General features: G+C 31.2%; 3 protein-coding genes and 1 pseudogene across 3 annotated transcripts; 3 read left to right on the forward strand and 1 right to left on the reverse strand.

Moving 5' to 3' along the window:
* Nucleotides 1–2,000: 2,000 nt before the first annotated feature.
* Nucleotides 2,001–3,992, forward strand: LOC124912576 (xyloglucan O-acetyltransferase 1-like). Its single transcript, XM_047453215.1, has 3 exons — nucleotides 2,001–2,305; nucleotides 2,382–2,977; nucleotides 3,364–3,992. Exons 1-3 carry the CDS (start codon nucleotides 2,131–2,133, stop codon nucleotides 3,862–3,864), a joined length of 1,272 nt encoding a protein of 423 aa, XP_047309171.1. The 5' UTR covers nucleotides 2,001–2,130; the 3' UTR covers nucleotides 3,865–3,992.
* Nucleotides 3,993–13,414: 9,422 nt separating this feature from the next.
* Nucleotides 13,415–14,631, forward strand: LOC124912382 (RING-H2 finger protein ATL47-like). The gene has a single exon (XM_047452993.1). The coding sequence runs from the start codon at nucleotides 13,618–13,620 to the stop codon at nucleotides 14,509–14,511; it is 894 nt and encodes a 297-aa protein (XP_047308949.1). The 5' UTR covers nucleotides 13,415–13,617; the 3' UTR covers nucleotides 14,512–14,631.
* A 1,071-nt stretch (nucleotides 14,632–15,702) lies between these two features.
* LOC124911238 (putative potassium transporter 12) lies at nucleotides 15,703–19,794 on the reverse strand. Its single transcript, XM_047451692.1, has 9 exons — nucleotides 19,288–19,794; nucleotides 18,889–19,117; nucleotides 18,563–18,811; nucleotides 18,424–18,474; nucleotides 17,920–18,180; nucleotides 17,789–17,841; nucleotides 17,598–17,712; nucleotides 17,272–17,526; nucleotides 15,703–16,839 (listed from the first exon to the last, which is right to left on the reverse strand). Exons 1-9 carry the CDS (start codon nucleotides 19,546–19,548, stop codon nucleotides 15,809–15,811), a joined length of 2,505 nt encoding a protein of 834 aa, XP_047307648.1. The 5' UTR covers nucleotides 19,549–19,794; the 3' UTR covers nucleotides 15,703–15,808.
* A 1,143-nt stretch (nucleotides 19,795–20,937) lies between these two features.
* On the forward strand, nucleotides 20,938–22,053 carry LOC124913163 (annotated as a pseudogene).
* Nucleotides 22,054–23,272: the final 1,219 nt, after the last annotated feature.

Here is a 23,272-nt window from a genome sequence, read left to right on the forward strand (position 1 = left end):
ATTCAAAATGAGATACAACAATACTCATCATCCTCTTCAATATAATCTCCTTTTATCGTTAGAGGAAAAGGAAGATGAAGAGGAAGGGGAAGAAGGCCTCTCAATGAAGATAGATGGCATACGAAATCCCAGGCTGGGACGGTTAGTTTTGAATGTAATCTTTTCTGTTTGTAATCTCTGTTTTTTTAGAATGTATGAATGCTATTAATTAGTTTTTAGGGTGTTTTGATTGTCATCCTTAATCATAGTTAGGGTTTGTCTAGCTTTGATTTCTGACCCTCCCACTTTTGTTATTTTAATGAAATAGTTTTAACCGTTTTCTAAAAAAAAATATATAATTAATTGATTATATAAATTATACACTTTTATAATTTTATTTTTATTGTAATAATTTAGTAAATATAAGACATAGGAAGCTATAGAGTTTGAAGATAGAATTAAGTTTAAAAGAAAAGGAATGATTATATGAACATATATAACTAAGTTATGTTAAAAAATATTAACTTATTTCAAATCAATTGGCTAATGATATATTTATAGAGAAAAAATATATTAAAATCAATATTTTTGGCTTAAAACTAGGTTATACTTCAAATTTAGGCATCATAGACTAGTTTGATATTTTTAGATTTTTTAAATTATTTTTAAATTTTATCTATTACCTTCCCTATCGTTTTAAATATAAAATTATTTATTTAATCAATTAAAATATTAAAATACAGTGAGCAATTAAATTATTTTGTAATAATCTCAACTTAATAAAGACCATTTTTGTGACGCTCTAAAATCTTAATTTTTTGCACCTAATTCAACGTAATATCTGTCATAAATGCGATAGCTAGGTGTCTTTTTAAGGTTTCTATTGAAATGGTTGATATAAAAGTCGGTCATATGGTCTCGGTCCCTCCTTCCACACGCATCTCCACCATCTTGCTCCACTCCAAGTCTCCCTTCACCTGTCATTTAAAACCGTTGGTTGGGTCCCTACCCCACACAAGAATAGTGAGTCGATAGACCCAGCAAACATTGAAAAAAAATACATAAAAGACATTTATACTACATTGCATTCATGAGGGTTTTTAAGGGAATATCATCAGTATTAAATGACATTAACATCTTGAGCACATGTTTGGGACCTTAAGCCTTGAGAGCTGATCCTCAAGGGAAGGCATCCATCCGTCAATACTTCAGCCATATTTTGGGAGCATCGGACCACCAGAGCTCATCCTAGTAGCCATCCTCCCGTATCCATCAATACCTCATCATTATCACTTTGATTCGATATCCCTTCTATAAAATCATCATTCTTTAGAAATCATGGACATGCTTTGAAAACCTTATGCATCGTTTATATAAAATACATGAATAAATAGCATTGTGTGGGTTTATAAAACATATAGAAAAGATACTTGCCTAATAAATCCTTTATCTGCATGATCATCGGTCGGACCACTCGGTCTTTGGTTCCATCATCCACGGTCCTAGATCTCTGTCAAGACCGTAGATTTCTCAATCTAGAAAAGTTGATTTTTTGGGACGTGACAATTTTACTCTTTTTTCATCAATTATATTATTTAATTTATTAATAAAAATACTTAAATTCTCTAATTTATTTTTTAAAATTTTATTTTCATTATAATATTACGACATTTTAAGTATTTTTACTTGAAAAAAACTATATTTTCAAAATTTACACCATACAAGATTATTGTTATAATCCATAAATTATTTCAACAATTTTATACCTAACTAGACCTTAAATACAAAAAGAACATTTTAATAACTAACTCATTTACAAACTCAAAAATAACTTACTTTTGTTTTGTATCAAAACAATTTTTTTTTTAATATCTTATAAAAAAAAAACAGAAAAAACCAAAATCAAACAAGCTCACTGAAATAAATATTATAGGCCATCCACATCTTTCTTTCCTTGAAAATAAAATTGATTATTAAACATAAAAATAAAGAAATAAAAGGAAAATGTACCAACACTTCCCTTACAACTCTCTTTCTCTCTTCTCTCAATCTGTGATATCAAAATGAGCATCTAAAGATCCAAAATTTTCTAACTCTAGAAAGAGAAAAAGGAAGAAGCTTTAGAAGAAAAGGAAGCAACCATTCCAAGAAATGAGAATCCCATCTCCATACATCAATAATGAATTAAACTTCTCTCACTTCAAGAAGCTTCTCCCATTTTCCCTCTATGCCCTCTTCCCTTTATCTCTCTTTTGCATTTTCCTATATCCAATCACTCTCACTCAACCCCTCTTCATTGACCGCCATTCTCCTCTTTCACCAAAAGGTCTCATCTTTTTCATTTTCTTTGTAATTATATTTGAGATTAATTGATAAACCATTCTTTTCTTTTCTTTTTCCAGATAAATGCGACTATGGAAATGGAAAATGGGTTTCTGACAAGATGGGTCCTTTATACAATGACACTAGCTGTGAAACAATTAAAGATGGCCAAAACTGTATAAACAATGGAAGACCCGATACCAATTATCTCTACTGGCGATGGAGGCCCCATCAAAATCAATGCAAGATCTCGAGATTCAATCCTATGCATTTTCTGTCACTAACTAAAAACAAACATTTGGCCTTCATCGGAGACTCCATGGCCAGGAATCAACTTGAGTCTCTCCTTTGCATGATCTCTTCTTTCTCTCAACCTATCCTTGTTTACACAAGTGGGTATGACAACAAGTTCAGGCGTTGGAATTTCCCGTCTTATAATCTTACCATATCGATCTATTGGTCTCCGTTTCTTGTGAAGGGGATTGAGAAATCTGATCAATCGATCAATTATAATCGTTTGTACTTGGAATCCGTTGATGAGACATGGGCGTCGAATATTGATTATTTCGACATGGTTGTGTTGTCGGTCGGTCACTGGTTTCTTCACCCTGCGGTGTATTACTACAATGGCGCAGTCATTGGTTGTCATTCCTGTGGTGTTAAGAACATAACAGAGGTTTATTCAATTATATTATATTATGAAATTTAAATAATATATTACTATGCTTTGTTCGGTATAGGATTTTTTAAATAATTTATGGATTGATATTATTTTAAAAAATCTTGATTTAGGGTTAATTTGGATGGATTTTGAGATTTTTTTCAATTTTTTTTGTTTCTTATGTTTTGATAGAAGGACTAATAATAGTTTTTTAAAATAAATAAATTTAGTATTTTAGTTAATTAATTAAGTGATTTGATTGATAAAATTTAATTTTTTATAAAAATAATTATATTTGACAATTATTTATTAGTTCTTTATTGAAAGGAAGATGATTTGAATTATTCAATAAGATTTATATATATCATTGTTATAATTTTATATATTATCTATTTAACTAGGTTGGATTCTACAAAGTGTTTGGAAAAGCAATAAAGACATCTCTTGAGACAATAATCAAGAGAAGAGGACATCAAAGAAGCGAAGGATATTTTCATGCTATAGTGACTACGTTTTCTCCTCATCATTTTGAAGGGGAGTGGGATAAATTTGGTGCATGTCCTAAAACAAGGCCGTTGGACGAGGGAGAAAAGGATTTGGAAGGGATGAATATGAAAATGAGAAAAGTGGCAATGAATGAGATAGATTTGGCTAGGGTGAAGGCGAAGGAGTCGTCTAGGAAAATAAGGTTGGAAGGTTTGGACGTGACGAAGTTGGCACTATTGAGGGCGGATGGTCATCCGGGACCATATATGTATGCGAATCCATTTGGAAATGGTATAAAAGAGAGAGTTCAGAATGATTGTGTCCATTGGTGTATGCCGGGAGCCATTGATACATGGAACGAAATACTTCTCGAGATGATGAAGAGTTGGCATCGTGATGATAAGATGGCATTGTGATTAGTCAAATTGTTATTGTCTTCAAGCTTAATTTATTTTAAGTGAATGATGAACTATAATATGGGTATCATGTCTCAAATATCTTGTTTTACTATGTAATTGTTAATCTATATAATATTATATTATAATTATTGATATAATATTAGCATACAAGATAAATCTTTGAAAATATGAGTTGATAATAAAATATTAAAAAGTGTATATCTTTATATTATTTTTGAAAAATGATAAAAAAAAAATATGGCTGTCGGTCTAATCATACAAAAACTTACTTAAATATGTTAAGGTGAATAATAATTTTATTTCTTTTTTATTCACTATATATATTTTTCATTAAAAATAAAATGTTCTTATGTTATGAAGAAAAAAAGCAGCGGATCTTTATGTGGGGGAATGGTGGAGATATGGGTGTCAATATACTTATCAGGCATGTCTCTCAATATAAAAGGTTAATTTTTCATCAAAAATATATGGTGGCAATTAATTGAAAAATAAAAGTACATTTCAATGAAATAAAACAATATATATAATTAAAGAGTTTAATTATGAAATTAAAGAATTTTAAAATAAATATTATTTATTTATATGGCTTAATTATGTAGATAAGATTTTAAAGAATATATATATTTTTGTATGAAATAAAATAATATATAATCAAAAGATCAATTAAAAATGTTTAATCCCGTATAAATAGACGAAAAAATATTGAAAGAGAGGATTTGAATTAATCTTTAATTATATATTATTTTATTTATTTAATATTCTTTAATTAAATAATATATATTTTTTAAATTCTTAACTCCATAATTAATACATTTAATTATATATTATTTATTTTATAAATAAATAATATTTTTTAAAATATTAATTACACAATTAAAATCCTTTAATTATATATAATATTTTATTTTATTTATTTCATAAATAAATATTGTTATTTATTATTAATAATATATCAATCATTCATTCCTTTAATTTAATATGTAAACTTTTAGTCATACGTGACGCTATAGGACTCAATTGTAATAATGATAGGTTTAACACTATTAATCGAAATTGGCTTAAAACAAAATACTAGGACTTTTAAAATAATGGAATAAATTGTCTACATTAATTGTACTCTCAAAGTTTAGTAATTATATATTAAATTGAATTACATAATTTCTTCAATATTTTGAGATCTAATACAAATAGTACATTAATTGTTGGAATATTAGGTGTTTTAAGTAGAATTTTAAATCAAAATTTTAGCACCTAATACTAAGATCTCTATGCATAACTAATATAAGCATTGGTGTATTGTTAAAGAATAATATATGTTGATACGTGAATCGATGGAGATGAGAGACTTGTGTATTGCTCATCTAGTTAGTTCATACGAGCCCGATTAGATTCTCTTACTTTCGAATACTATAACAAATGGACAAGGGCGAAACTCACAGTATTTTAAGCCTAAATTTGGTACGAGGTATATGGGTACAAGTTATAAGGGGTATTAATTGTACAAGGGTATTGAAATGTATAAATTATATATGTTATTAGTGTTTGGTTAGAGGTATAAAAAGAGTATAAATTATATAATTTTATTATTTTGTGTTTAGTTGATAGTATAAGAAAGTAGTAAAAAGTATAAAAAAAAACTATTTTATCATTTTATATAAATTATTTTAAATTATTATTTTAATTTTATTTGATGAAGCTTATTGTATTACTTGATTTAATTGTATGTGGTGAATGAATTATAAATAATTGTTTATAGAACTTGTTACTTCTATTCTTTTTACATTATCCAAATTAATGAAATGTAAAAATTTAGTATAGTCACTAGTTATAGTTAGTTACATTAACTATAACCACCAAGAAAATAGAAATTATTATTTTTATACCATCATACATTTCGGCAGGCCAATCTTCGCCAACTCCGATAGATGCTACCTCATAAATCATGAGGATTATTAGAGTTAAGTCTTGTAGAGCCTCCACTCCAGATCTTTTGTTGCCAAGTTTCAATGTGAAACTCTCATGCGAAGTTCTCATGATAAGTGTTTCACATGGGAGCGCTCATGTGAATCACACTTCACATGAAAGTTGTTGAACCCTCTCATGTAAAGCTCTTATCTGAAGTTCTCATGTGAAGCGCTTCACATAAGAGGTGATGTACGTTCTCATGTGAATTACGCTTCACATGAAAGTTGTTGTACACTCTCATGCGAAGCTCTCATGTTAAGTTAAGCGCTTCATATGGGAGTTGTTGTACGCTCTCTTGTGAAGCTCTCATTTGAAGTGCGCTTCACATGAGAACTGTTGTATTCTCTCATTTGAAGCTCTCATGTGAAGCTCTTATGTGAAGTTCTGATGTGAAACTCTCATTTGAAGCTCTTATGTGAAGTTCTGATGTGAAACTCTCATTTGAAGCTCTCATGTAGAAGTTCTCGTGCAAAGGTCTCATGTAATTGAAGTTCTCATGTTAAGATCTCATATGAAGTGCTTTCAATGTTCTCATGTGAATCTCTCATGAGAGCGTATAGAAACTCTCATCAAATGCATTTCACATTAGAGCTTCACAAGAGACTTTGAAGGATTTTCAATGTAACGGTTGAAACCAAAGCCTTATGCCTTCATGATATGTCATTTAAAACAATTTCATCTACTAGTGAGACATAGTGAGACATGGAGTTTATGCGTTATCCCTTCCAATCCTCGCATTGAATCCAGACACTTGATCTCATGTTTACGGATCATAGAAGCTAGATGTCTAATTTGTCACAGAATTAAAAAAATGTTTGGTTGTTAAAGAAAATTAAATGTTAATAGCTTAAATTGTTATGGTCATCCATCTAATGGAATGTTTCAGACTTATTGTATGATATTTGGTATGTCGTTGATGGAATCACCCAGCTGGAGGCTAATGCTTGGTTTTTTTTTTTTCTTTTGTCATTTAAATTATTTTAACTTACAATATTATAACCCAACCAAACAAGATGGAAGCTTGTACATTTGACTTTCTTGCCAAAATCAGAGTATAGACTAAGACCCTTGCCCATGATTCTTTCTAGCTAAGAAATGAAATCTAGATGTACTGATTGTATATAAAGAGAGAGTACGAGAAAAGTGATTGAGGTTTAATCTAACTTTCTCACTTTTTATATAGATCAACAATAGAATAAGTTAAGAATGACACATACTTGATGACTTGAAATTACTCTTTACTCATGTGTTCTTCACTCCGGTGTTGTAAATTTGGTTGTTGTAGAATGAAAGACAAATGAATGAAGAAAGTTGAAGATAAAGGAGAGTGAATGATAGGGAAATAAGAAGATGAAGGAAGAAGAAAAGGGTATTAATGGAATAAATATTTTAGTAAAGGCTTGTAATTTGTTTCACCGGTTACAATTTTATTCTTGAGATAATTTGTAATTTATTTATTTACTGTATATACAAAACTTCAAAACCAAACATCTTAAAATTTTATTGTGGGTATAGTTCTATTGTACCTACAGTCTTATACCCCTAATCAAACGGAGGCTAAGTAAAGTATTGTTCTGTACCTTGATCTGAATCGAGAGGGTATTGACGGACATACGACACGTCACAGACCTTTGGAGAATTTAATCTTTCTCGGTTTACTAGACCAACTTGGTTTTACATTAAAACTTGTTTAAAATATTGTACTTATTTTTGTTAGGTTGCATGTTCGACATACATATAACATTTTTAATTTTATTTTTAACCGTTTCAAGTTTATGGACGGGTCAACCCACGATCCAACCAAATTATCTATTTATTCTCACATATATATCCAAATTAACCACAACTCTCGACCCGAAAAACCAAGAAATTTCAAATTAAGTATTATATATATATATATATATATATATATATATTAGTTAGTTAAAAAGTTGAACTTATAATGTTATAAATGTCATACGTTCATCAAATTTTGTGTTGAATTTAAAATTTAATTTTTTATTATCTTAGTTGGTTAAAATGTTGTATTTATTTTTGTTAGTTTGCAAGTTTGAAACATACTTAAAGTATTTTTAATTTTATTTTTAACCGTTTCAATTTTATGAGAGGATGAAACCTATAATCCGGCCCAAAGTTGGAGTTTAGGGAATTCGAAAATGATATGTGAGCTGAAATTTAATGTTTGGATTTCTAATTGAATGATTGTAAAGAAGTGTCTATTTACTCTCACATATATATTCAAATTAATCACAACTCTCAACCCGACAAATTAAACAAATTCAAATTAAGCATTATTCTTATTATTATTATATATACAATAAAATGAGACAACAGATTAAGTATATAACTCACAAACACACTTAACCATTTAACTAGGCATAGAACTTGTTTTTTGATATGCTCGAACTCAGGAACTTAGGGTTAGTATTCACCTATTATTATTATTATTATTATATATAGTTAAAGATTATTGGTTAAACAAAACCTAAATACATGACTATTAAGATCTTGCACCAATAATTTTTAAATTATTAATAAAATGCTCCAACTAATTAATTTATAGAGATTTATTTGTTAAAATTAGTCGAATAGATTTATTTTTACTATTAGAGGATGTATATTCTTTAATACTCAAATTTTATCAAAACTTTTAATTCACTAATATTTGGTAGTTAAATTAGTGGCATAAATATTTATTTATTTATAAATGTCACGTAGATAATAAGTTAATGTCGAATTAAATTGTTAAATCAATTCTCATTTTGTATAACTTTAACAATAAAGAGTCATAAATTGTGAGATTGTATGTTTTATTGATTAATCAAATTTATTACAAAATAATTGAATTAACTTATTTATAACTGACTAAACTAAACTATAGAAATTAGATTTTTCAAAAATAAAGAAATAAAATAAAATAGGAAAAGGAAAAGGAAAAAGAAAAAGATTTGAAAATAATAATATGAGTACATGGTCTTTCTTTTTAACATTCCCCCATAAGAGAAACAATGAAGCGCACACTGTGAGTTTATCCCGTAGAAATGAAAATATGTGTGATGAAAGTCCTTTTGTTTGAGTATCTGTAATTTGGGATAAAGTGAGAATATATTTTATTTGAAGTAATTTCTTTGCACCTCGTTCACGAAGAAAATGAAAATCATCAATATTGCACCATAGAGTAGGATAAGCTGGTAAATCAACTCTCAATTCATTATATAATTATTGAAGCCAACATAGTTATGTTGCTGCATGGGCACGTGCATGATATTAAGACTCGGTACTAGATCAATTCACGACTTATTATTTCTTTGAATTCCAAGAAATAAGAGTATCTCCGAGAAAAATGCAATAACCAGTTTTCAACCGTCTATCATCTAGACATACAGTCCAATCTGAATCATAATAAGTTATCAAGTTCAAATTTGATGTGCATCATATGAATAATTCATGATTATGAGTATGTTTAAATATCACATTATTTGTTTGACAACTATCTAGTGAAATGATGTGGAGTTTGCATAAATTGACATGCTTTATTAACAATATATGCTATATTATGACGAGTAAGTGTCAAACTTTGAAGAGCTCCAACAATATTTCTGTAAATTGTAGGATTAAAGAGTGGATCACCATCATGTTGAGAGAGAAATGAACCTAAAGTCAAAAGGTTGTGGAGTGGCTTGGCATCAAGCATATAAACACGTGTAATAATATCATCAATGTACTTTGTTTGAGATAGAAATAATCCTGAGGTAGTACGTGTTGCTTCCAACCTTAGAAACTGTTCTATTTGAATAAGATCTTTTATTGGAAATTCTTCACCTAGACGTTTAATTATTGTAGTGATATGGGTTGTAGAGTTACCTATGAAGACCATATCATCGATATAGACAAGAATGTATGAAATAATATCACTAGAGTGAAATAGAAATAAAAATATATTTGACTTTGATTCAATGAAGCCCTTGAAAAGTAATTTAGTTAGGAATGTAGCACACCAAGTCTGATGGCCGGCTTGTTTGAGGTAATACATATCTTTATGAATACGACATACATGATCAAGAAATTCTTGATTGATAAAGCACGTAGGTTGTACCATGTAAAAAGGTATTACTCACATTTAACTGATGAATCGACCACCTCACGAGTGACTACAAGAGTTAAAACGATTTGAATCGTTGTTGGTTTGACCACTAGACTAAATGTTTCTGCAAAATCAGTACCAGGTTGGTGATGAAATCCTTTTGCAACAAATCATGCTTTATTTCGTTCAATGGAACCATTAGCTTTGAGTTTGATTTTGAAAACCCATTTGTACCCGATAATATTTTGTTGTGACGAATAAGAAATAAGTGACCATATTGAATTATGGATAAGTGCATTGAATCTAGAAGTCATAGTAGAATATCATGCTAGATCTTTATGGGCAGTAGTATAACATGTTGGTTCTAAAGTGAAAATAGTAGTAGAAGAGTTAATAATGAGAACATCATATCGAGATTGAGTACAAGCACGAGTTATCATAGGATGAGTTGAACATTGATGCGCTTCTTGTGGTGCTAAGGTTCTAACAACATCTTACATAGGCTCTAACTAAGTAGTTATACTACTTATATATGATCAATGGGCTCAACATGAGGAGTATTTATGAGACTAACTTTTGTATGTGAAATCATGGTGACTGTTTCAGGATTTGAGTGCAAGAGGGATCAATTTGTATCTCAACGGAGTTTGGAATCATTGTTGGTATATTAGTCACATTTTTTGTTGTTGTTGATACTGGAAGTGACATTAAGAAGATTGTTTCATTGAAAGTGACATGTTGAGATATGAAGTTCCAACATGTTGGAATATGTAAACCTCTGTATCTTTTGTGAGAAGATCTACAACTAAAAAATAAATATTGAACTAATCTAAAATCTTGTTTGTGTTGATTATATGGTCGTGTAAGGTGGTAACATGCACCATAGGTTTTTAGTATTGTATAGTCAGATAGTTTATTGAATGAAATTTCAAACGGCCATTTACGCTCAAATATTAGTGTTGGTAGTCTATTCATCAAATATGTAGCGGTAAGAAAAACATTAACCCAATATGTGTGTGGTAACTTTGCATGAGCATGTAAGGTTAGGCTTGTTTCAATTAGTTGACAATTTTTTCTTTCAACAACGCCATTTTTCTCACTAGTGTGTGGACAAGAGAGTCGATGTTGTATACCATGAAGATCTGTAATTGATTTAGGATTGTGATATTCTCATCTCCAATCTGTTTGTAGAAGTTTAATTTTCCTATTAAATTGATTTTCAACTAAGTTTTTAAATTTGGTAAAAACATTCAAGACATCTCTTTTTGTGTAAATTGATATAATCACGTAATCGATTGTAATAATCCATAAACAAAACAAAGTATCGATAATCATATGAAGAAGCAATTAGGGTGGGTCCCAAACATTAGAATGTACCAAATTAAGAGTGTATGAGTTCGTGAATAAAAAACTAGAAATGGAAGTTTGTGAGCTTTTACACGATTCACAAAATGAGATATTATTTTTACCTAATATCGGTAGTTTAAAACGAGAAATGATAAAAGATGTTATTGTTGAAGTGGGATGACCCAAACGATGATGCAATGTGTCAACATTAAAGCGTGTTGCAATAAAAACCTCTTGATGCCTTACATTGTTAGGTAAATTGTCAAGACAGTATATACCTCCTCTAAGTGATCCTCTTAGAAGCTTAATCTTTGAAACTCGGTCCTTCACAACACAAAAGATAGGGGGAAATTAAGAAAAATCATTATTTTCGGTTGCAAAATGAGTTACACTTAATAATTTTTTTGAATTATCTAGTACGTGAAAAATATTTTGAAAATGTAGTGGCCTTTGAATGCTCGGAATAGTTGAGTTTAAATACCCATGCTATTACCCATTTTAATATCATGGTCACCTGTGTAAGGAGTGTGAGTTTAAAGTTTACCTAAATCTGATGTAATATGATTAGATGCACCATAGTCGGATACAATGATAAATCTGACTTAGAAGGAGGAGAAGTCATCATAACTATTGGAGAAGACTATTTCTTATCATAACGTGGATAACAATTCGGCGCTTGATGCTCATTTTTATTGCAAATCTTACATATAATATGTGTTTGACAATTGACGCTAGCATGTCCTAATCTATTGCAAATGGTACATTTATGATGATTTTTGCTATTACGATTTGCATTTGGAGTAATCTTGTTTAAAGAATGTTTACTACCATTAGAAAACTCATTTTTTAATCTATTCCAACTACTATATGTTTATGTTTGTCCAAAAAATATGATGAGTATACCTTGAAGTGCTACGACCTCCATTTCGTCTAAAAGGTATATGAGTTAAATTCAAACTTTATTTATTGTTTATTTACTTTTGAATCATTCATTAAATATACATTTTGGATTTTTTTTGCTAATGATTTGGTTGTTCGATATAGGTTATTCAAGATAATTTTGAGAAGATAATAATTTTTTATATATATAAATGACTTAAAAAGTATTAATATATAATGATAAAATAAAAAATAATAATTTAAAATAAATGATATTTTAAATTTTATGTAATGAATTGAGTGATATGATGGAGAAGAGAGAGAATGATATGATGTTTTTGGGTTAGGATTATTTAAAGGCCTAAATATTTTTTTTTATTAAATTTATTTTTTTCAAAATTCTTGTAACTTGAGATATTTCGATAGACTTGTTCAGATTTAGGTTATTCAAATTATTTGAGTTATTTAAAAATTAATGATTGATAATGATTTTGATAGATAAATTTTATTGGTAAATATACTTAAAGGATATTAATATATAATGATAAAATATTTTTTTAAAATAGAATATATTTTAATATTTTATTAATAAATTGAGTGATGTGATAAACAGATAAAAAATAAAATAATATTTAATTAGACTGTGTCATTTAAATAACTTTAACCAATAAGCCCTAGTTACATAAATAAAATATTAATAAATTAATATTAATAATTTAATACAAATGATTTTAAATTTTTAATTATTATATAACAAAAAAAAAAATCAAATAGCTTAAACCTCCCAAATAACAAGATCAAACAATTTATATTGTGACTTTTGGTTTGTAACTTTTGTTCAAAGAAAATCTTTATTATTTGTTATTTCTAATTTGACATTATCATCCTTTCCAATTAATATGACAAAAACAATCTTTTTATATTCCTTTTCCCTTCTCCTAACCTTTCACTTTTGCCTTTTTGAAACTACTATTCAGTATCTTTATTAGTGAGCGCCATAAACTGAAGTGCGGAGAGTTCAATCATCTTTCTGTTCCTCCACCAAAACAATTTCCAAACCCTCATTTTTCCCATACATGCATTATTGTTTATGAAGACACCCAAGAGAAAACGTGTGGTTTTGAGGAATGTCGCCATTTATGAAAAATTCTTACCAACTGTGTTAGGTTAAGTAGAAACCATCCAGATCTCTAAGGTTAATTAGAGGTTTTATGTCAAAGCAGAGGGAGAAATGGTACTTCTTCTTGCCACGTAATCTTCTCTTAAAGCAAGGGTTTTATTTCAGTAAAATATTTCCAATTCCTGTCTGTCTCTATTTGTTTTTTTTATACTCAATAGGGTTTCTTCTGGTTTCGAACAATGTTATTATTAAACTACTGGTTATCTTGCGTGTTTATCTCAAATTCCTGAGTTGGGTTTAGCATGTGAAAGTGAATCCATCTTCTTTCTTTGATCCTCTGAAATTTCTGCAAATCATGAAAAGTAATGGCTTTGGGAGTAATAGCCCTTTTCTATCTCCTCTCTTTATCATAGTTATACTAGCAGTTATATTCTTCATAGCTGGTCTTCTCCATCTTCTTGCTAGATTTCTAATCAAACAAAGATCTTCCTCACCTGTGTCTCGCTCTGAGCCGAACCCAGATTCTGTCCAGAGGCAATTGCAGCAGCTCTTCCATCTACATGACTCTGGCCTTGATCAAGAATATATTGATGCACTCCCAGTTTTCCTGCATAAAGAAATAATGGGTTTGAAAGAATCATTTGATTGTGCTGTCTGTCTTTGTGAATTCTCAGAGCATGATAAGTTGAGATTGCTTCCTTTATGCAGTCATGCTTTCCATGTAGACTGTATTGATACATGGCTACTGTCAAATTCAACATGTCCACTTTGTAGAGGAACCCTTTTCGCAGCTGATTTCTCCATCCAAAACCCATGTTTTGATTTCGATGATTCAACAGAAGAAGGGGATTTTTCAAATCCAAAGCCAGTTGAAGCAGAAATCGTAAGGGAAAAGAGGGTTTTCTCAGTTAGACTTGGCAAATTTAAAAACACAAATGTTGGTGAAGGGGAAACAAGCAGCAGTAGTAGAAGTGTGGATGCAAGGAGATGTTACTCAATGGGTTCATTCCAATATGTTGTTCAAAATTCTGAGCTACAAGTGATTTTGAAACCCAATATAACTGCAGGAGGAATAGAGAAGAGTGTGAATTTAGCCATTGATGGTGGAGGAGAAACTGAGGGAAAAAATATTAACAGTAGAAGTAAAGGTGACAGCTTTTCTGTTTCTAAGATCTGGTTGTGGTCTAAGAAGAATAAATTTGTATCTTCTTCTTCAGATAACCCTGTAAATTTGAGTTTGCCAAGATGATGGTAGCTATCTGTAATGATTTGTTTCTGTAGGTGTGTTTGTTTATACCATAAAACCCATCACATTATATTTGGAAATAGTTTGAATTATATAAACAGTCCACACACAATCATTCTAAATATAAATTCTATATGGTTCTTATTTTGATTAAATAATTGCTTCTAGTTTGCTTTTGTGTTATTAGTTAAATGAAAAGTACAAAAGCCATGTCTGACTACAACACCCTTAACCTTCATTACTTACATTAAACACCAAATTTGTGCATTTTTGCTTTTCAAGAGCTTGTTAATATTGAGGTTATTTAAATATTTTATAGACTTTTTAAATAATCTTGATAGAGGTTTTGAGAAATGAAATTTTATTTATAAAAAGTAAAAATACTAATATATAATGATAATATAACTTTTCTTCTAAAAGAAATAAAGAATAGTTTAGTTATTTTTTATTAGAGAAATGATTAGGTGAGAGAATTTGGTGAGGGAATGACTTCACATAATCCGCTGAAAAAATCAAATAATTTTTCTCTTTTCTCTCTTTCCTCTCACTTTTACATTTTCCAACCAATGAAGGTGATGCTAAGTCATTCTCTCACCAAATTCCCTATCTCTATCACTCCTTTTTTTTTATTATTATTATTATTATTATCAAGTTTATTTATGAAGGTGATGCTAAGTCATTCCCTCACCAAATTTCCTATCTCTATTACTCCTCTTTTTATTATTATTATTATTATTATTATTATCAAGTTTATTTTAAGGGTTACTATCATGATATGGAGGGTTTTGGGTAATTAATTAAATAACCCATGTAGTTTAATGTTTATGTTAATTAATTTGATTCATAATTGAATTGATAAATTATTGTTAATTTTTGTGAGTAACATATGGTAGTTTAGATATTATTATTTTTTAATTAAGAAAATGATCAATGTATAACATTCTTAATTATATATATATAATAAAAATAATAATATATAACTAATATATTTTGAAATTAACTCTTAACAAATTTACTAAATAAACTCTCAATTTTGAGAGTCATCAATATATTCTTTCTTTTATATATATATATATATATATATATATATATATATATATATATATATATATATATATATATATATATATATATATATATATATATATATATATAAAAGAAAGAAATACAAGCAAAATGAGCCAATTTAAAAACTAATGCAAAGAGATCCAATATTATTACCTAAATTCTTAATCAAAAAGGATACAAGTACTTGTTTAAAACTATTATTACCTCATTAAACAAGTCTAAACTAAGTTATTCAAACCATATATGTAATTCCAACTTGCATTATATTTGTATGGGGAACCCTCATTGTTGCAGCACCTCCTCTACAGTTCCTCCTCATGAATCCATAAAAATAATTTATCACCAATTTCTTTATGAACCATGAGCTTTTCTTTGCTCTCATCTCACCATGCCCAAGCAAATAAGTAAAACCAGATTCCTTAGCCTCCCTTAATGCAGACAATTCATATTCAAGCCCTGGATCCTCTTCCATTACCATATTCATATTCCTCTCCATTTCTTCAACCCTCTGATCTCGCATTAAAGGAACTCTAAGCTCCCCGAGACCTTCTGTATCTCCTCCACCATCGGAGAACTCAGTGTCCCTTGATATAACAGAAACACTATCAAACTCCAACTCTCGAAGATTACTCTCTAATGCTAGATCTTGAGCTTCTTTCCTCAAGAAAATCTCAAGTGATTCAACCAAAAGTTGCTCAAAAGCATGATGATCCTCCTTCCTAACATCCTTATACCCATATCTAGCCACACAACGAAACATGTGGTAGTCTTTTGGGCATACTCTACGAAAAAGGAACCTTTCCTCTTGGGGGACAATAGGGACAGGGACATATTTAATGCAGACAAACACAATTGTTGAGTGGATTGCTGGAAGATCTAATAAGAACTGCCCAAGAACAGAGGGTATCCCTTGGACAAGCTCATTGTAGAGTAATCCGATTCCTGGGACTCTTACAGTTCCTAAATTGGACCCGAGTTCAAGCATGAAATCCATTGAGATCTTTTCTCTTACTTCGCTCTGGTACTTTAATACGCTTCCGTAATTCCATGTGTACATTAGACAAAGGAAGAAACAGGCGAATGCAAGAGGAAGCCAACCGCCTTCTAGGAGCTTGGTCAGGACAGCTGACATGTAGAGGATTTCAACTGTCCCGAATACAAGAGGGAAACTGATTGCGAGAAATAAATTGGTTTGCCAAATCAGAAGCAAAACTAGTGTCACCAATGTTGTACTTACCATCATGACACCTACTTCTGCTATGCCTGCACCCAAAACAAGCGGGGGGAAGTCAGTTTAGAAGTTGTTTACAATATAGCGATACGGAAGGGTTACGAAGAGCCAATCACATAACATCTAATTTAATATATACTTTCTTGTGGTTTCCTATCCCACTTTCTTGGAATATTTAAACCATGCAGTTTGAGTTCTATCAGTTTATTTCTTTTGGAAAACGGCATAATAGGCAATTTTGTTAAACCTAGCTTTTTAGAATAATCTATGGATTATTTAGAAAATCTTGATTGATATTGATTTATAGAAAGTGATTTTTTTGGGGTAAAAAACCTTAAAAGGATATGAATATGTAATGATAATTTATTTTTTTAAAGAAATAAAGAGTATTTTAATATTTTGGTTGAATTAATGATGTGATTGCAATGATATTTGATTATAAAAGAAAAGCTCTCAGGACCTACCATATGCATTTGCGATATCATTGGTGCTCCTGAAAGAAGCAACCACAAGAACACACATCACCATCAAAAACCAGTTGACAACAGGGATGTAAATCTGACCCATAAACTTCCTCGATGTGTGAACTATTTTCAGCCTCGGGAAACATCCGAGAGCCATAGATTGTTTTATGCACGAGAATGAAGCCGATATCATTGCTTGACTAGCAATTACAGCAGCAATAGTAGCTATTACAAACACTGGCCAGAAAAACCCATCTAACAAGAAATGCATCAACAGACAGTCAGTCATTCAGTCAGCTTGATCAGGAAATGGAGAAATCTTTTACCTGGAATTGATTCATAAAATATCCTTTCAGCAGAATCAGGAAATTTCATCAGGTAAGCAGCTTGACCCATGTAAGCCAAGAGAAGACAGGGGAATACTACACAAGTGAAGGCAATCTGTAATGGCCAAAGTAAATCAATTTCTATAAATTAAAGCAGCCAGCTTATTATAGCCAAAATGAAAAAAAAAAACCTGTATTGATGGAACAGAGAAATGGCCTAAATCAGCAAACATTGCTTCTGCACCTGCAGAGTAACATTATTACTACTACTACGTCAAAAGTACTCGAGCCTACGAAAATATAAAAAGAAATAATCGCATACCCGTAATACAGAGAACACAACCCCCAAGGGATGACCATGCTTTGAAAGAGTTCTTCTTGAAGAAGTAAAAGATATATGCAGGATTGAAAGCCCTTAAGACACTAGTATCATGCTTGACTATATTGTAGATTCCCATGGTTCCTAGACAGAAGAACCATAATGCTAGCGCAGGAGCAAACATGAATCCAACTTTGCTTGTGCCAAATCTCTGGATGCTAAACAACCCGATGAGGATAACAATCGAGACTATCACTAAAGCATCTGGAAGAAGAATAAAATTTAATGCAACTTCCATCAGTCATTTTTCTTGCTTTTCATTTCAAAACACCTTCATTCTGACATGCCAGACATGAATTAGTATCGACATCCAATTTCATCGAACAAGATTGTTTGAAAAAAAATAGGATTATTTCAAAAACACCCTATATCAATCTCAACTAATTTAACACACATTTAGAATGCAAGTTTATACGCAATGTCATGATAATGAACAACTACACTCACTTGTACCAAACCCCGGAATTCTACCCTGTAGGCCGCTCACAGCAGACATTACTGCAATAAGAAAACCCAATTTATGAAACTGACAACCATCATTTAGACAATTTTAAGTTTGCATAGCAGTTACAAAAAAAAAAATCACCTGATATTGCTGGAGTCAAGATACCATCTCCTATAATCATGGAAGTACCCATTAGAACCAACAACAAAAGAAGGGTTTTAAGATATGATCTTCTTTCCAAAGCTTCTTTTATGTTCAAAGCCCTTTCTAATTCAGGAGTAGGCAACTTCAGCTTGAAACTGGATATTTGTTCATCAGCAGGCTGGCGGTTAGGCAGCATATTGACTTGAGCATAACGGGATATAAGCGAATATAGTGCAAATGTTCCTCCTATAAGTACAGTTCGTTTAGTCTTTTAAAAACAAATGTTGTTAAATAGAAAAGTTTTGTGAAACATATATGATTACCTTCACCATTGTCGTTTGCTTTAAGAACTATAAACACATATTTAGCTAATGGAAGGAGAGCAATTGTATACATAACTAAAGACAGAGCTCCTAAGACATCTACATCGGATGTAATGGGAACCTTACTGAACACATCAGCAAACACATACAAAGGACTTGTACCCATATCACCATAAACCACACCAAGAGTTTGAAATGCCAAAGCAATAGTTTTCCATGTCGACATATCCTGTGAAAATTTCAAATAATTTCAGCTCAGCTCAAACATATGTTAAAACCCACATGAATCTGTCCTACTAAACAACAAAGAAGACAATAGATCCCATTTTCTGAAAGAAAATATGAGTGGGTTTGGATAAGTCAACGAAGAAAAGTGGATGGAAGTATCATCAATCTCACCTTATAATGATGCCCATGAGATCCAGCGATTTCCATAGCTTCAACATCAAACGAATCAACCCTTTTGGGTTTCTTAACCAGTCTTCTCCTAACAGAACCATATTCAGCTTCTCTGCTCTCACATTCTTCAAAAGTTGACCATGGCGGCGATTCTGAATCCACTTCACTTCCATCAACCCATCTAGTAGACCCATCACCACCCCCACTACTACTCCTTAATCTCAAACTCATTTCCTCAATTTCTTCATCCTCCGTCCTCATTTCTTCAAATTCGCTGATTTCTCCTAACCGGGGACTGGTCTATGAATACTGATCCGGGTTTTGAATCTTTTTTTCAAAATATATGTTATTCAATTCATGGTAGATATGCCAGCAAATAATATTGTACATGATTTATTTGAAAATAATTGGGGTGAGGGAAGAAGAATAAAAGCATGCTGCTGTCAAGTTGTGTCCTTGAATAAAACCAATGGCGGCGAGTGAGCTAGATTCTCGCTTACCCATGGATTACGATTGGGGGATGGCTGTCCATTGATCTTGGAAACACAATGGGATTTGATATAAGCTCATCCACCGTCCATCTTTCTATAGATGTCATCTCGAGGATGGTAAATTTTTCATTACACTTCTTTTTTAAAATTTTAAGAAAAATAATTGGAACTTCAAATTGGTTATTGAGCTTTAGTATTAAAGTATATTAAATTGGTGTGAGATCTGCTGTGCCATATATTTATATTGTACCTAAAAAGTTGGTGAACTAAATTTATTAAACTTCATATTTTGGTGATCTAAATTTATTCTAGTATTAAAATGGAATGTCTTTTTTCTTATTTCAACTAACCCTTCTTGTCCCGGGAAATTTGACGAAATAACCCTAATGATAGGCTCATTTTCAAATTTAACATAGGCATGAGATATTTTGTAAAATTAACTTTTTACCATGGGTAAAAGACAATTCTACCCTTAATTAAAATTTTGAGTTATTTCTATTTCTTTTCCTCTCTCTCCTCATTTCCTTTCAGTCTCTCCTCAACCTATCTTTGATTTCCCTTTCTCTCATTTCAGTTTCTCCCATTTCAGTTTCTCCCCCGACGATCTAAGCGAAGCAATGAAACGAAGGAAGCCGATAGATCAACTCCCCGAAACAACGTCCCGGAATGCCTTCATCATTTCAGGTGAGTTATGCCCATTTTCTGTCGTTTTCCTTGCATGAATGCTGAAATGGAATAATGGTTTAGGGTTTTAGCGTTTTTTAGGGGGATGAATGGTTTAAGGTTTAATATGCATCTGTCGCAGGCGTCGCAGACGAATATGCATCTGTCGCAGGCGAAAAATGCATATGTCGCTGGCGAAAAATGCATTTGTCGCTTGCGAAAAATGCATCTGTCGCCTGCGAAAAATGCATCTGTCGCCTGCGAAAAATACATTTTTCGTCTATCGGAGTTCACAACCTTCGCTGCTTGCGCGATTCTACTCGGAATCCTAGTTACTTTGATCATACACCTTTCTTTCTAACTTCTAGATTTAGAATCTCATTAAATTTTCTGAAATCTACCGCGTGAATAATACAACAAATCTAGTTATTAAGGTTGAAGTTTCAAATCTGTAATGTAGGTTCTCAGTTATTAAGGAAAGATGCATCCATCACAAATGACTTATATTGCAACAACTTGTTGCTTGGTGATTACACTGTTAGTTTCTGCTAAATTAGTCTTGACAGATATATTATGCTAAAGGGAACCAAAGGAACAGAATGCTATATTGGTTATCATTCTCATGGCTCCTTTATATGGTGTTGTATCCTACACTAGTTTGTTACATTTACATGGAGCAGTTCTTATTTTACTTTTCTTGAATAAATCAAGGAATGCTATGAAGCTTTGGTAAGTATAGTACCAAACATTTTTAAGGGTTTTGTAATTCCAATGAGAGATTATTCTGTTGTTGTTATAAATGCAGGTGATTGCTAAGTTTATGGCGTTGATGTATAGCTACTTCGAACATATCCTTGAGCAAGAACATAGTTCCAGATGGGGTAAAAGGAAGAGAAATTCACTACTCGTTTCCAATGACTCTCTTTCAGGTGGGTAAAACTTGTTTTTTTGGGTGTAGTTTTTGAGGATTTTGTTTACTCTGTTTCAAAGATGTGGTTCTTTTTAGTCTGATTGCAGTCCCATACAGTTCGGTTGAATCACCAATCGCTAAAGCTTCTAAAAAAAGTGAACATGGCAGTTTGTTGTGATTCGACTTGTATGTTAAATCTTGATGATAGTTCTTCAAAGAATGGGAATATATCCGAGTTGGATCAACTGGACATTCACTATTATCTTAAACGTTTCAGTCTCACTTGCCTTGTATTCTCTTGTGATCTTTTACCATGTGTTTGATAAAAAATTGAAACCACACAGCCCTCTAGCGAAATTCTTGTGCATCAAAGGAATTGTCTTCTTCTGTTTCTGGCAGGTAATATTCTAACCTTCCGTTTGAATATGGATCCAAATCATTATATTTGTGAATCATTCAATTTATTGTGTACAAACAAAATAGGGGATTGTGCTTGAGATTCTAGCTGCCATGGGGGTAATAAAATCCCATCATATTTAGATTGATGTGGAGCAAATTGAAGAGGCGTATCAAAATGTGTTGGTGTGTCTGGAGATGGGTTTTTTCGCCATTATTCAGCAGTACGCTTATAGTGTCGACCCCTACAAAATTGGTGTTGTATCATCTTCATCGTCAATCAAGGAGAAGAAGAAAGTCAAGTAGCTTCATCTCGTTTCTATTCTGTCGTGGGAAGATGATGAGTTATGTCAACTTTGTTCTAATTTTGTTAATTATGTTGTGGGATGTAACTTGTGTTTGTCTTGGACTTTATTAAGATCTTGAGATTTTTGTTAAAATAAATTATCAAATAAATAAAACATATATTATATCATTTGAGTAAGTTACCAAAAAATAGAGACATATGAAGTTTAATTTATGTTAAATGATGATTATATTAAAAAAAAAGTTCTTCTATGCCTTTTGTAGCGAGTATGAAGACAAAAAAAGATCAATCATAAATCCAAATTCTTCTACTGTGTTCTACTAATGTCATATTGTTTCAATCATAATTTTCTTTTAAACATCTTTGACGAGTTTGTTTAATACCTTTTACAATATCCCGGTGTAGGAACAAAAACAAAAGGTGTCTGTCCTGTTTTACTAAGTAGTTTACTATCACAAAGACTCAGCTATCGTCAAGCTAGTTTCCATCATAGATTAAAATCCAGATTTATCTGATTCCAAAGGAGAAGTGAGTCAACACATAATGCAACAATTGTAGAATGACTGAACTTATGGAGTATTAGATGAATTGTGAACCTTTATGGATCTAGTTCAACTGACAAGATTTCTCTAAGCAATGTACGTAGAAGAGACATAGATCCAATATACACACATATATATATATGATTTTCAGTGATCAACTAAGATATTATTATCACCAAAGGATAAGAAAGAACAAATTTTAAGTATAAATGCACTCAATTCTCACGAGAAAAAACCTTTATTTTTCACAAGGATTTACTAGCTGCGAGAAAACAACACTTGTCGCCACATCTTCCTCCCCATAACTCGCACCCTCCACCCTACTTGCGCTGCTATTATCCAGTGTTCTAAATGGCGATAGGCAGCGGCAGTGCGGTTAGTGACTGCCTACTGCCTCGGGTGCCTAGGCGGTTGAATATAATATAAATAAATTTAAATATAAAATTACCATTTACCAAAAATCCAAATTAATATTCCTTAACATAGTAATATTTAACAAAAATTAAGCATAATTAATCTTCTAAATCTTCAATGTATGCACCATCAGCTACATTCATAATTCTCTCATCGTCGGACTCAAAATCAACATTTTCTTCATGTTCCTCATCTGATGTATCTAAATCCTCGTCAAGTTCTCTAATAGTGATTCTCCTTTCACTCCTCCTTGGTCTTAGTA

Source organism: Impatiens glandulifera, chromosome 8 (assembly GCF_907164915.1).
Source record: "Impatiens glandulifera chromosome 8, dImpGla2.1, whole genome shotgun sequence".
In the NCBI taxonomy this organism is placed as follows: domain Eukaryota; kingdom Viridiplantae; phylum Streptophyta; class Magnoliopsida; order Ericales; family Balsaminaceae; genus Impatiens; species Impatiens glandulifera.